Here is a 16,063-nt window from a genome sequence, read left to right on the forward strand (position 1 = left end):
CGCCGGAATTTTGAATTGCCCCTTTGAAATTCTGGGGATCAATGCGACACTCTGGAGGTAATCCAGGAACACATTGTTCATTCGAGAAACACTATGGCCGCTTTTTACACATGATGCCGCTGAATCAACTTTCTTGAACGCAGCATGAGGGCTGCATTTTAAAGTGGAGCTTTCTTGGTGAACTCTCCCGGAGTTTCTTGACCGTGGCTGCTGGCTCACTGGATGTGGCTGCTGTTTTCACGAATAGGTCACCCTTAAAAAAATGGAATTACATGCCCGATGCTGCGATGAAGTTTCATCCCCCCGACCCAGAAGCCCAATGCTCGAACCGATCAGCCACAATCGCGCGTATAATTCTTCCGTGTCAATGCCAAGTAATGGTGATTGCCGGGCGTTTATTATGATGATGATTTCAATATTATCGCGCACAGGCACAGGAACAAATGGGTGAAAGAGCGGGTGGTACATGTTATGCAAACGCCGACTAGCTTTTGGAGATTATCACTGCGTTTAGATCATGAGGATGGTTATCTTTCTGTTTCACATTGCAGCAACGGAGAAACGGCCGAAAAGAGGGCGATGGATTTATATTAGGTAAGGGAAATGAAGAAATACAAGCCAACGTGAAAGTTGTCACTTTGCATAGTATAGTTGCGCTCGAGCCAGTTGCCGACACGCCATAGACACACCAATGAAGTAGGCAAATTTATGGCGATTCAATAAACTCATGACGAAAGCTTGACATTACATAGGTTTCGAAAAGTGCTTCGGATCTGCGCAATTTTTCTTAAACTGTGTCACAGGAAACGGACAAAGAGTGCTGGTTGACTCCATAGGTATGCGCCGACGCACGTTCCGTTCTCAAATTTCTTGGTTACATCATGACACGTTCAAAGGTGCCGAGACCTCGTGTCAAAGCCGGGGATGCTTGAAGGTAATAAAGGAAGCTTAACACCCGTGCATAAATTCAGTGTATGTGCATCTTTAGCTGTGTAGAAGTTGGTGTACATCGAGTGGGGGAAAACACGTTGCCTCTTTACCCAGATCATTGGGACAAGTCCAGCACCTGCGCCAGTTAAGAGGTGGAAAAACGAAACAGAAGTTCAACAACATACATTTTGAGCGTCGATGACAGCATAACCACAGTGGAAAATTACGCCCATCCCACGCACTGTGGGTATCGACCCTATGCAGAGCAGTTCGCATGTAGCTGGCACACAGCATCGTTTTATGCTATGCAAAGCGTTGCCATGTGGACCAACGCGTTCGCGTAAGGCTGGCAACTACGTGTCAGACGGAAGCGTGTGTTCGACAAACACAGCAAGGCAACGGTGATGACTACGGCATGACTTCTACGTTTGCTGTTGGATGTCATGTTCAAGACACCGATTCTTGGGTTCTACATAGGCACTGCACCAGCGGATGCGAGAGGAAGACGGATTGTGACGTCATCAGAGACTACGTGGTATATAATTCAACGTGCGTATCTTTATGTCATGTAGGCTATGTATAACGATGATCGTGTTTTCCCTCCGGTCGTGAAGTGTTAAAACCTGTTTGAGCTGGCCCTATAATGAAGGCGGTACAGCGTCTCACAGCTTCTTGATAGCGCCCGCTGCTACGAGGAAAGGAATGCGAAGTATGGACAGATTCCAAAGCTAGTGTATTTTAATACAGCGCCGCAAAGTACGAGTGGACGCTAGATAAGAGTGCGACAAGCTGGTACGAGATTCGCGCGCCCGTACGTCCGATAGAGGTAGTCGACTTTGGCATGAGAGGCGTACGCGCGCGATCGTGGCGTAATGGTTAGAACCTCGGACTACTGTGCGGTAAATCAGCAGTTTCATTCCCCAATCGGCCACGCATTTCTTTTTATTCAAGAGGTCCAAAACTGGGCGACAAAAGAACCTACCTGCCTACCCCAAAATGGGTGGAATGAGGCAACCGATGCTTTTCAATTATAATAAACTCTGGTAGCAGATGGGAGGAAAAACCAGGGAGCTTTAACGAGTTGGAGAAAACAATCGGCAGTGGCAACATAGGCGAATGCAGAGGTGAGCGAACGGTGCTAACAGAATCTTGGAGAGTGGCATAATCATTGCAGAGACTTTGGCCATGTGAATTGTTAGTAGTGCAGAAACGCTATCATCACGTGACGGACCTATAATACAAAACATACGTATAGGGAACCCGTAGAAGTGGGTTGTCTATTCTACAAACTGTTGCAACTTATAATTATTTTTTGCAGAAAGACCGTGGATAGCATTTAGCGCGAGTGCTACACAAGAGCTGCACTCGAATATTGAAAGAAGAATATAAAACAAGCTTCTGGAAACCTTGTTTAAATACCGGACCTGCCAACTTAGAGTGAAGCATTCGAAATTAAAAAGAGAAGAAAAGCGGAGGTGTGATTTTCTATTGAAAGAGAAAATAGAACGGTTTCACTGCAGCATGCATGTGCGCGACATATTGGACTGCAGAGAACAGCTCGAGAAGATGCCCGGGCTTTACAAGCAGATTGTTTGCGTCCAGAAGGGAATATTTACTCTGCACACGAAACAATCCTATTATTCTAGCGCACAATGTTGGGCTGACTTCGACCGTGGCCGCTTCGAACTTCGAGAGAAATCGCACACATTTTCCTTTTTTCTTTTAATTTCGTAGTGCTGCCGCGGTGCGCAGTTTCTATCCAGAAGTTTCGAATAATTGCTCGTACTACGCAGCGGCAGCTTAGGTGCGCCAACCGCTACCTCGGTGACTCGACAGAGTGTGCACCGGATGTGCGGTCTCGGCGCAATAAGGTTTAGCAAAAGTAGACTGAGCTCATTGCGTTCACACTAGTATGTGAACTGCTTTGGAAAGCCGCGACTTCCGGCTAGCTGTTGTAGCTTATCTCATGGAAACCGATAAACGCCATACGAAAGAAAAAGAAGCGCAGGTTTCCAATTTTGTTGTGAAAGAAACACCGCACGGACCATCCTAAAGAGGATAGAGATAAGATAGAAAGGGAAGCGGAAGAAGAGCTCAGCACATCATGTCACAAACGACACACGAAGCTCGCAACTTGTGAGTGCGGAGGCCCGTGATTGGGGGGAAAAGATTCTGCAACAACTTTGTGGACTTCTTTTCGACTTGAAGCGGGCACTTTCCGAAAGAAATTAGTCAGAAAAAGTTGTTTAACGATCATGGTAAACGGACTTGCTCTGCAGCGCAGAGAGGAGACTTCTCGAAGTTGAAACTTTCCAAATCAAGTGCTCGAACGATTCTCTGTACCAACCATGAGCGGGGTATGAAAAGCGTTTCAGCGCATGTCCTTGTTGGTGCCCGTATTGGGCCAACACTACCTAGATAGCACAAGGCCTTTTCACTCCGATCCATGACGTCATGCTACCTGGCCCGACTGCCGTAGAATCTAATGGGGATGCTCCCGACTAGGCAACAGTGATTTTGACGTCACCGCTTTCACCACGCCAGCCTTGTAAATGGAAATTTGGGGCCAGGTAGCGTGACGTCATGGATCCGAGTAAACAGGCCTTGTGCTATCTATGTGGTGTTGGTTGGGCCATGTTAGCGCAACTGAATGTATATCTTGATCAGAAGGTAGTCCAGGCGGTGGGTTTAAGCCTGACAACAGACTGGTGTACAGATCGGGAGCCCTGGCGACAGAATCATCTGCGTAGGAGCCTTGTATGTTGTGGTGGATAGGGCTTTCGGGCATCGCCTAATTTGCGTCATCCTCCTCCATATCTAAGATAGCGATCCAGCGGAGATATATCCGGCAGCTTTTCTGTAGGGTGCGCATTCATGTGCAGCCTTGAATAGTTCTCATAATGGTGGCTCATCAGCGTTGGTACTAGACAACAAAATGAGAGCGTCGGGGGCATTAACTGCAAGCAAAAAAAACTTATGTGTATGTGGCTGTTAACAACTAAATTGCTGTTCGGTTCATTTTACCAAGCTACGAAGTGATAGACAGCACAATATTAAGCAATAAGTCTTGAACTGGTTCGTATTTTATTATGTTCAGTAAGCGTTCCAACATGAAAGCCGGCTGTCTGCTTTCGAGAAGAAAAAATCATTTAATGTTCAGTGTACTTCTTGTCGTATTTGCTTATCGAGGTGGCGCTTTATGACAGTGAAGAACTACAAGGAGGCGCGGCTTTTTCTTCTTTCACTCTCCTATCCTCTCTTTCGCTTCTAACCTCTCCTTACGTTTAAGTTCCTTCAGCTTCACACTGCTTTATATATCGGCTCAAGAGCAAGGCTGTAGCCATTCATAGCTCTGCAGGCGCACTATGATTTTGTGTTGTAGCATTGGCAGAAGCGCAATATTATGCCCAGTTTATTTTGCATTGCAGAATGCGGAACCGGTTGTAGGATACATTAGCAGAGGTGCGCGGAGCATTCCCTTGTCGAGAGGAAGGAAACTTCAATCATTGTGGAAGTGGGGCTCGTCGGCACAATCAAGATAGGATAGGATAGGAATAAACTTTATTTGTCCAACGGTTGTTGATGTTGGTGCCCGGGGCTAGGCTGCCAGGGGTCCATCGCCCGAGGAAGATCTTTCGAGATCCTCGGCAACGGCCCTGGCCCGCTGGACGGCCCACTCCTGGTCTTCGGGTGCCTCGCTGAGGAGGGCGGCTTGCCATCTCTCAGCGAGGCGCCCCGCTTCAGAGGGTTCCGCTGTTGTATTCCCCCTTCCTCTTTGTCCTTGTTCGACGTGGCGTTGGCATTCCCAAAGCACATGGGCCATATCGGCCCGTTCGTGCTCGCACCACGGGCAGCCGGGCGACGGGTGCAGCGCGGGCCACAGGCGGTACAGGTGGTAGGGGTTGGTGAAAGTGCCCGTCTGCAACCGTCTTAGGTCGACCGCCTGGGACCTGTCTAGACGCCCGTGGGGTTGTGGATATTTTCTTCTTTCTTTCCTGTAGTGACCAGTCACCTCTCTGTACGTTGCCGGAAACTCCTTGACATCGCAGTCGGCGCCCGCGTGATCCCCAGCTCCGTCCGCCGCGATTTGTGTTGTATTGGTAACGACAGCGGCCGCGTCAGACGGAGTGGAAGCCGCCGTCGCCGTCACTCCTCCGCTGGGGTCCCGCACAACAACGGCAGCGGCTGCCCTCTGGGTGACCTCGTCGCGAGGCAACGTACCCGCCGCACAATCAAGAGGCCCTGCGATTTCTCCCTTCTCTTTCCTGCATTGCTTTCTTGCACTTTACGGCAGCATCGCTTATTTTTTTTTTTTTTTACCTCGGCCGGTTTGCAAGTTCGCCCATGATAACTTAACCTCAGTATGATTGAATATGGGTAATAAAGATTGTAATAGTGGGAAGGCTGAGGCTAAAAACCTCCAACTGACACTCTGTGGGACTAGAATTCGAATACACTTTCAGCAGTACCGATTTTTCTCTTTCTTTCGGTTTCTCTCAACACAGTTTCAGATGCCAGCCTCGGACACTGGTGGACGCGGGCGGTCGCCGCGGACACCAAAGCGACTATGGGAGTGCGCACACAACAGATATCACTGTAGAATATTTAAGCACAATATTGACGCTGAGCAGTTCCACAGACGCTGATATCGTCGTGTATTATACTCTGGCAAGATGCTGTGCTTCCGTCTCTCGAATATGAAAAGGGTTGCTTGTATGGTCAACGCGAAAACGCGAACGAAACGTCTTTAACCGCACGTTATGAAACTTCCTGCAGGGAGTCTCAGCTTTCATGTAGCTTCAGGGCATATTGCTTTTTTTCAATCTCTTCCGTTGCCAAATCGAACAGCAGTCGCTAACAGTTGTAGGGAGCAGTGTGAAGGCAGACCATTTTTTTCCTATACCTTCGATCGACAGTCAGATACGTAAGGCCTCGGATGAACATCCATCTAACAAGCATTGCGCTCCTTTTTGGATACTATAGAACGCGCTGAATTGTTTGTGTGTTGCAGAAAGACAATTTTTAACTGATTAGGCGTCTTAAGCGAGAATATTCTTTTGACATCACGACGTAAAAGAAGAACTTGACAAGCGATATTATACACCATCACATAACAAGTTGAAAATCTGATCACTTTAAAGTATTGATGCCATAATATTTTCGACTTTTCATGTTTAGAGCAAATTAAGGTACTGGACCTCATTACCCTGGCAGAAGAACGAGCATACCGAAGAGCACCGTAAACGATTTATTAAAATTGATATTTTCAGCCAGTTTCAGTTTCGTTTTTCAGGAGTATGCGTCGCGACGTTTCGACGCAGAGGGTGACGACAAGTGAAGAGAACATCGCGATATTTTGACACTCACTCCGGCTCGCTCAGTCATCCATTGTGTGACTCAGGGGCCTCGCAATGAGCAGCAGCAGAAGAGTTGACCTAGCGAGTGAGAGCAAGGTCCAAAACGTCGTGATATCCTGCTCGCACGTGACCACCTTCGACGACATTAAATCACAAACTCTCGGGAAACGAAACGTAAACTGGCCGTAGAAAATGATTTCTATTAAAATATTGAACGCGCGTAGACCTTCTGGTATTTGTTCTAGAACTTCGAGGTCCTTGCCCTTCGTTTCCCACAAAAAAATTGGGCGCCGGAAATGTTATAACAGTACTCATTTACAGGTAAAATGAGGGCAACTTACGGTGAGGTTTGCGTATTCATGCCTTCCAAACGTTTCATTCGTTAACTGTGGTGGTTCTCTCCGAGGTTTAGGCGTGAGGATAGATTTTCCGTGCAAAACAACTTGAATCTTGACGTAAGCTTGCATCCACACCCACATGCTAGTTCCGATAGCGACGATCATTATTTTTGCAAGCGATGCAGCCACCATGTTTAAAGAATGGGAATAAGCCTTCCTGAAAAAAGTGACCTGAAAATAAAGGCACAGAACATGTTGAAGAATGCATTTTAGAGGCACGTGCAGCATGAGATGTTTTTTATAAGTGAGAATGAACTATAATCCTTATTATTATACATAGCTCAATATGCTGACTGCTCAATCGGTGCGCATTAGAGCTGTACTGAGCGTCAGTAGTTATGTGGGCCCAACTGATGTAAGAGTGAATCGCTTCATAAAGTATGTTTGTTTGCGTGTGGCGACCCCGCCTAAGGCTTCATTTACAATCAGCTCGCAGCGTCGTCACGAATTGCGCTGGTGTGACTTTGCCATCTAAACAGGACTAGTGTGCTCTGCGAAGTCTAAAACGTAGAGTAATGTATTATTCTATCAAATTACTAAAGGTAGCTTTTGGTTTCAATTTATTTGTAACTTCGTAATGTGTTTTTTTCTTTTGCTTGTACGGCCTCTGCGCCTTTATTTTAAGAAAATCTAGTACTAATACTTTAGTAACACGGATATTACACCTTCCGGCCTAACAAAACGTGAACAATGAAAAAAATAACAAGCATAGAAAGTAAACAACGAAAATTTTCGCTACTAATATTTTGTGCAAATGAAATCGAGGGAGGAAGAGTGACGCTGATGTGCGATTGTGCGGATACACATCTGTGAAAAAAGATGTGTTTTGATGGATGGGTGCGCAATGTGCATGAGCATTTGCATGTCGGTCCTCCCGGCATCTCTATACTTGCGCTGCCACAGGATCTAGCTTTGCTTACGCACAGCCTTGTAGACAACAAGTGTGTACACACAGGTGTCAGTAATGAAGTACTCAAGTGCCGATGGCTCTGCTAAAGCCCTTTTCATTCGTCATTGTTGCTCTTGGAGAGGAAGTGTGTGTGTAACTTGTTGCTTTATTAAGTTTTACTTTTTACTAATGGCATTCTCTAACATCCTTCAAAACGGTTTCAACTTCGGCTGGTTACACATTCACCGTGGGCATAATTGAAAGCCGGGTAAACACAATGCCTGGATGCTTCTATACATAAACTTCAAGCTTGTTTGAATAAATTTCAGGTCAAGTTCCTTGCGTGTAAATTATAGAACTATAAGCTAGCAAATAATACCCGTACAAGGTGGAGAATTTCTTTATTCTAGAAAACTGTTTACACTTCCTGGTGAAGAGAGCATGATGCGAGCGGGGGCGCGGCTGGGCAAGGGCGCTTGCATTGTGCCCGCCCCATAATCAGGCTTAAACATGCCACATAACGCACAGCATCTGCTAAGGGCTTGACAGTTGCACACTTCTGCATCTCTGTTTCGAATTTCGGGGTTCAGCTGGTCATACTTTATTACACTGCGGAAATTAGTAGCCTGAGCTTTTTGTAATTCTGGAAACGGTTATGAACTTCTGAAATGACGTGTTAGACGGTCGTTGTGTTACAATGAATCGTCTGACACTTTCCGTTAAAAGTATGTATGCTTTCCGTAATTGTTTTTCCTACTATTTCCCTGAGTCCTTTTAAAATGTTTTAAAACATTTCTGGGAAAATTACCCTGGATGAAATGCTGACTTACTACATCTTCAAATCTTTTTAATCATCTGGATCCCATTGTCTGAAATACCCAACGACTCCACATCTTCGCCGTATTAATCAACATTGGTATTTCTTTCTCATGATTTTGTCTACAATACACAGTATGCATAAAACGCACTATAGACCTGATCTTGAGATAGTTGGGACTGGATTATGGCAGTGAACTGTGAGCCCATGTATCACATGGGAGAAACCGCCGTGGTGGCTTAGCTGGTTTGGTGTTGTGCTTCTACACACGAGGTCGTGGGATGGAATGCCGACCCGGCGGCCATATTTCGATGGGGCGAAATGCAAAAAAAAAGAACGCCCCTGTGACGTGCATTGCAGGAAAGTCAAAGATCCCTAGGTTTTCAAAATTATCCCGAAGTATCCAACTATGGCGTGCATCATAATCAAGTGGTGGTTTTGGCTCGTAAAACCCAAGAATTAATTTATTAATCACAAGAGAAACAAGTGAAATTAGGCCGTTTAACGGTTACTTATTATGGACGTCATAAATGCCTGAAAGTGTAGTGATGTCAAAATGTACTTTTTTCATTAAGAATATTTACAGGGTCAAGTCACATGTACATGGTAATCATTGGGTGCGAGCATTACCGAGAAAGAAAAAACTATTCATTCACTACCGCTGACGCTAAGTGCACGCCATATACCCTGTCAAGCATGACAATGCCCAGGTAGAGTAGTCTTGTGCTACCATACTCAGATGACGGAAAACATGTTCGATAAGCAGTTGTTTCAGTTGGCCCTTAGACCGTTGTCCGCAGCTTATTTCTTGCACTATTGGACAAAACGCATAAAAAAGGTCGCGTAGTACGCCGTGACTAAATGTCCCCGCGTTTGTCTTCGTTTCCTCTGTGCTTGGCTTACTCATCGTGTTGATCTTTCTCTTGCAATACAACATTTTGATGCAGACTATGTGAAATTAAAGACCTTCAACGAACATATAGAAATAGGCTCCCAATTTAAAAACGAGAATTATTGCCTTTATACTAGTAGGTTCAATGCAGAAAGATTTATTTACACTGAAGAGCTGTGCTTAAGAATTGCTTAGGCAGAATTAAATAGGCTTTAACTGAAGAGGTTCGAAGCAATGCACCTCCGCGTACTTCGTTTCTTTTCTTTGCCAGAGAATAATGAATTTGCTTTATTATAACTTAACAAAATGATAATAAAAACAACAGTTTAGCAGGCGCAAACGATCACACATACATAAGCGCAAGAAAAAGCCCGCGGAAACTCGACAACGAATGTTGCTTGCTCTGTATGTGTCGGCTTTCACATTATCTCATTGAAGTTGCGCTTCGCTTTCTTTGCACTCGATGAGTTCTATCAATGGACTACCGGGTTTATTAGCGGTAGCCACGGCAAACACGGCAGTTACTCCTTTTTAGCGAGATTTTAGCGAATGTAACTTTTGTTGCCAGAAATTTCCGTAAATTTTGATAAATTTCTGCCAGGCTGTTGTTTTTTCGCATATTTTTTATAGGCTCACTGGTTCGGTGCAACGTAAGCAAGTGGCCCCCCAAAGCATCCATCATGTGCTAAAGAGTTCACTGGACACATGCGATGCTGGTGTTCATTTCGCTAAATAGCCTTGGAGCTTCAGAAGACGACCGTGCTTTGTCGCAAACAGTCTTTGCTTTGCCTCTTTAAAGGGACACTAAAGGTTACTATTAAGTCAACGTGAACTGTTGAAATACCATTCCAGAAACCTCGAAACGCTTGTTTCGTGCCAAGGAGAGACTTACTTTAAGAGAAAATGCGTTCTGAAGCGTCCGCGTACCTCTAGCGCAGTTCAAATCGCCCGCCCTCCGATCGAGGAGTACTGACATCATGGTCTCATAGTGACGTTGCGCCATCGGTGAGTAGAACGGCGTCCGCAGACGGCGCTACGTCTTTTCTGCGCAAAACGCAAACGCGCGGCCAGAAAAAGAGCCAAGACAGAGCCGACAGCAGAGCGAAAGCGGGAGTGAGGTGGCTAGCGGAAGGAGAAACGCGCGACCATAAGCTGGTACTTCATTCTATGACGCAAACTTCGACGTTCGTCGCAATGGACCCTGGCAACGACAGATTGGCTCGCGATGCTAGGCTCAACTTCAGCGATTTGAGCACTGACGAGCGCGACCTGCTGCTGAGGGCTCGCGCAGCCGGCGTCGTTGCGTTCTACGACGGCGGCCTCGACACCGGCTCTCCGGAGCGGGAAAGCAACGAGGGCTTCCCACGATATCACATGGACGTGGCATTCTCGCTGCTTGTTCCAAATGAAAGTTTCGCGAGCCAGCAGAACCCGTACAGCACGACGCGATAACGAAGCTACTGAAACTCCAAAGCGTGCGCGGCGCAGAGTCGAGCGCGCAGAGCCGAGCGAAAACGAAACCTTTCGACCACCCATACTACTGAAGGGTAACGTCAAAATGTTATTTTTTCTTAGAATCGAATAGACGTTGACAAGTAGCATTTTCCGAGCTAAAGCTTCTTCTTAAGAGGAAGCTTTAGCTCGGGCCCAACTCCGACGCGGCCTATTCAAATACATGTAAAAACGCAAAAACGTTTTTCTGAGATAACCCCTGGACCGATTTTAATGAAATTTGTTGCATTTGAGAGAGAAAGTTAAATTCTAGTGACTGTTGGAAGCGGAATTTTGATTTAGGGCTTGAATTTTGTTAAAAGGATTTTCAAAAATTCAGACGTTTGAAAAAAATAGAAGCACGAAGTTTACAAGCTAATAGCTATGCATCAAGAACAGATGTCGCGATTCTGTAAACGGCATCCATTAGACCATTCAAAGCGGACAAATTTGATACGTCAGTTTACATCTTACGTGAATTTGTTACGTTGTTTACGAAGGTTCTGCAAAAGTTGTAATTACACATTACTCAATTTTTTGAGGTTCATGTGTAACATATCAATTTTGTCCGCTTTAGATGTGCTATCAGGTACAATTCACAGAATCGCGATATCATTTTTTCTTGCTGAGTTACGGAGTTGTAAACTTGATAGTTTCGTTTTCTGAAAATTTGCGATTTTTGCCAGATTTTTATAAAAATTTGAGGACCTAAATCGAAAATTCGAAACCAACAGTCACTAGATTTTAAGCTTTTCTTTTAAATGCAGCAAACCCCGTCAAATTTGGTGCAGTAGTTGCCGAGAAAAACGAATTCTCCTTTTACATGTATTTAGATAGGAGCACCCGAGCTAAAGCTTCCTCTTAAGAGGAACCTTTAGCTCGGGTGCTCCTATCTAAATACATGTAAAAGGAGAATTCGTTTTTCTCGGCAACCACTGCACCAAATATGACGGGGTTTGCTGCATTTAAAAGAAAAACTTAAAATCTAGTGACTGTTGGTTTCTAATTTTCGATTTAGGTTGTCAATTTTTTATAAAAATTTGGCAAAAATCGCAAATTTTCAGAAAACGAAACTATCAAGTTTACAACTCCGTAACTCAGCAAGAAAAAGTGATATCGCAATTCTGTGAATTGTACCTGATAGCACATCTAAAGCGGACAAAATTGATATGTTACACATGAACCTCAAAAAATGGAGTAATGTGTAATTACAACTTTTGCAGAACCCTCGTAAACAACGTAACAAATTCACGTAAGATGTAAACTGACATATCAAATTTGGCCGCTTTGAATGGTCTAATGCATGCCGTTTACAGAATCGCGATATCTGTTATTGATGCAGAGCTATTAGTTTGTAAACTTCGTGCTTCTATTTTTTTCATGCGTCTGAATTTTTGAAAATTCTTCTAACAAAATTCAAACCCTAAATCAAAATTCCGCTTCCAACAGTCACTGGAATTTAACTTTCTCTCTCAAATGCAACAAATTTCATTAAAATCGGTTCAGGGGTTGTCTCAGAAAGACGTTTTTGCATTTTTACATGTATTTGAATAGGCCGCGTCGGAGTTGGGCCCGAGCTAAAGCTTCCTCTTAAAGCTTTCCGTATGGGATGCCTGTGATTACCACTGAGTTCCTTGCAGAGCTCTGGCAAAGAGTCGCAATATACCTGTTCTGCCTTGACTGATGCTGGCGCCTCATCACCTCTAACTATTATTCGAGATTTCCTAACATGGTACGATTTGGTACTCTGACAGCAGCAGCGGTAGTTGCTCCCTGCAAATAATCTGTCTTGGTATACGGGATACCAGAAGTCTTGGTCGCTTACAATCCAGGCTTCGTTTTGGCAAGCTTCATCCGCAATTACCACTTCGAGTGCGTGACATGGGGTCCCAAGTACCCATAAGGGAATTGTTTAGCAGAAGCTGTCGTAAACACCCTGAAGCAGTCTCTAAAGAAAACAGAAGACCCCCTATGTGACTTCGGTTATCGACCGTTCAAGTCCCCTCAAGGATTGTTGCTTTCCGCAAAACTTCTGATGTGCAGAAAACTGCACACATCATGTCCAGTAGCTGCCATGACACCTCTTCCGCGACTCCCTAACTGCAATTTGCGCACGTTTGAATATGAGCACCTTCAGAAGCAAAAGCAAAAGACGCACTATGATGGCCCCCAAGGGGCATGGACTATGCGAGACTTGTGAGACCATCTGGAAGTATCGATCGTTGACTTAGGCAAGCCAGGCACCTTTCAGTGGCGTGCAGCAGAACGTACGTCATATTGGGTAGAAACGGATGGCAAATCTGTAAAATGCCACAGGACTCATCTTTTACCGTTACTCAATACCACTGAAGACGTTGAAAGAGTACGACGAGGAGCTCCTCCGAGCCAGCCAGACGGCGAGGAAACCCGTGCGTCCCTGGCAGATTCGTCAAAACGTGCATCCGTGACGCCTCAGGAAGTTTCGTCGCCATCTGCATGCGCCAATCCGACGTAATACCACGAAGGAAGCGCAAAAGAAAGCAGCATGACTGCCGACTCCTTCCGAGACAGGGAAAGATGTGTGACCTACGTCATCTTTTTTTGACGGCCCAGTCGCAAACTCTCAGAAGAAGTTGAAGTGAATAAAGCTCACGCGCCAGGGGTCTCACGCCCGGAAGGATTCTGCCCAAGACACATTGCCAATAAACATCGCCACTCGTATTCAGGTCAACCTTGCTCACGGAATTCCTGTAGTTTCCAGAATGTGCAGGCAAATTGGGCCATGGAACCTAAAACAGCTAGCCCGGAATGAGCTATTCCAGAAACCCTGCACTGCGAATGAGCCCATAATTCCGACAACACAAGCACAGTATCAACTACGTGGTTTTTGGGGCACGGTACTAAACTACTGCATACAGTTCAACATCGCTGGGACTCATGATGAAGGAGGTTTCATGGCGGCCTAACTGCCAGTGCTGACTCATTTCGCTTTGCGGATGCTTAATTTTTGACATTTGCTTAAGGTTTCATTTTTCAGTCATGGCCGATGATATCGTCAAAAACTATCAAAAGACCCTTTCAGTGCCAATAAAAATGGTATTTCTTTATCGCTAATTTGTTCCTACTGAGATGAAACGCTGGAAATCAAAACTATGTTGCATGTTTTATTAGGGATGGCACCGTGCAGCGCTGGATTCACGGTGACTTTTTTCCATGCATGTTCTGCCACTCATTCGAGATCTACAGTACCCCTGGTGTTATATGCTCTAGCTCAGAAAGAAAAAGCGATGAACTGCGGCAAGAACTACAGCCTGAAAAAATCTAGGCAAGAAAATCACCGCACATTGAGAGGCTCCAGTAGGCGTTTGGTACTATTCACTACTTCGGAACGTGTGCTACCGTGTAGCCTTCCCGAGGAGTGATTTATAAATTACATACTATGAAACGCAGCCCAAAAGAAGAACCGCGTCGCTACGTGAGCGAGAAGCTATCATACCTTCAAGTGCAGATATGCGGTAGGCTGCAAAAATATAGACAGACAAAAGTTTCGCAAGTGTTCACGACGAGATCGCCGTTGACGTGGAACCCGCCGCACACCATAACAACAAGCACTGTATTGAGCACACTTGCGGCCTTGATCTAACAAATGTTTCTTTTTTTTATCTGTCATTACTTTATCGTGACAAAAGTAGCCGCTCGCACCGTCCGAAAAGTGATGATACACTATGCAGCTGTTGCAAGCCGCGACAATTGATAATGCTTACATTTAAAATACAGCAAAAGAGGCATTGTATGGCTGTTGCGTAAAGAAGTTAGCGATTTCTGGGCGGAAGTACAGAAATCGGCAATAAACGTGACGTCTACTTTCTCTCTTGCAGTACATCTTGCACGGCAGTTCACCTTGTCGAGCGAGGCATCTCCTAAGGCCTTTAACATTGTCAGAGGCAATATATTACAATATAGACGAAAAAAAGGTGAATCCAATACGCGGATATTCTGCACATGTGCGCATGATGTATTTGAGCTCCTTCGAATTTCCTTTTTACAACTGAAAACAGGTGCCAGGTAGGCTCCAACCTACGTACACACATAAAAAAAGAGATATATCGAAAGCGGACTATAGCGTGTGCACGACTTGTAAGTCAAACAGGAGTTCTTCTTAAGTTGGCTGCTTGCCTAGATAACTTGCCTATTCCTGCGAAGAACTGTCCTTTCTCGCCCACTTAGGATATCAATGATTAAAACTCTACTGATAACTGATAACAGTGCAGCGTTCAGTACGTAAAACCGTGACAAACTACAGGCAGCTGTAGTCTTCCTTCTAATCTTCGTTCTTAACAACATTCGTGCGCATACGATATTCATGCGTATTTTTTGTTGATTCGTAAAAGCACCACTGCCCACTGCGTTTCGATGAATTGTGTTGCGCATCTAGGTATTTCACAGAAGCCTTAATATGTGGCAACGACCGATACTTGAATCTTCGTTTCCAAAAAACATGTTTGGACCTATACCTCATGGCCAAGAGGCAACAGGATATATAACTCAGCATCTTCATTTAATCTGTTATTAGGCAAGACAAAGCTAAGAATAATAAATAAGGTAATCGGAAGCCTACACGCGTGGTCGTAGCGTTCAACTTTCTTCCAGCTTTATATCGATTGATCTACATAGGAAAAAAGATTGAGGTGCCGTACGGCACTTTACCTTGGACGATGCAATCTGTGCTGAGATATGAAGCCGTTTCAAGTTTTAGGCAGAGGCAGGGAACAGGTCACTTCGATTTACCTTACGAGTCGGAAACATCAAGAACGAGGGCAACCCAGGCCTCTTTGCTTTCTTGGTTGGCTGCTTGCATACTCAGTAGAAAGAGACGTAAGAAAGCCACAGTAACCCTTGCTTGAAAAAATGTGACAAATAAGCGAATAAGAGAAAATCAAGCACAAAGGTCTCTCAATTTTTCACCCCAAAGAGAACAGCACCGTCGACGCAGCTGCATGCGCAAGCCCTTGGTATTTCTCGCAGCAAAATGCCTCTCAAGACTAGGGCCAGGTGTGCAGCTTTCTTCCGCACGGCTCTTCTATTGTCCTCACTGCGTTACCTCTGCTCTCAATGCTCTCAACTGTGAAATGTGCTTGGTTGTTTGTTATGGCCACCAGGATATCTGTATATAAATATATATAATATGAGATGACTAATAACAAATGGGGCCTTCGGTGTTCCTTCTTGCGCAATCATGTGTGCTCGAGGTGTGAACGTATACCGCAAGCTAAACAAAAGAAATAGCTAGTGCGCTTATAGAGTAAGTAA

General features: G+C 45.0%; 1 protein-coding gene across 1 annotated transcript in view; it reads right to left on the reverse strand.

Annotated features, from left to right (window-relative positions):
- Nucleotides 1-15,740, reverse strand: part of LOC126534402 (AB hydrolase superfamily protein YfhM-like) — a 46,801-nt gene extending 31,061 nt beyond the window's left edge. Inside the window, exons 1-2 of the mRNA XM_050181687.3 lie at nucleotides 15,461-15,740; nucleotides 6,629-6,856 (exon numbers count right to left, since the gene is read on the reverse strand). Coding sequence (XP_050037644.2) covers nucleotides 6,629-6,817 — 189 coding nt within the window. The 5' untranslated portion in view covers nucleotides 6,818-6,856; nucleotides 15,461-15,740. The remainder of the gene's footprint in view (nucleotides 1-6,628; nucleotides 6,857-15,460) is intronic.
- Between the last annotated feature and the right edge of the window lie 323 nt (nucleotides 15,741-16,063).

This window comes from Dermacentor andersoni, chromosome 7 (genome assembly GCF_023375885.2).
Source record: "Dermacentor andersoni chromosome 7, qqDerAnde1_hic_scaffold, whole genome shotgun sequence".
NCBI classification, from domain to species: domain Eukaryota; kingdom Metazoa; phylum Arthropoda; class Arachnida; order Ixodida; family Ixodidae; genus Dermacentor; species Dermacentor andersoni.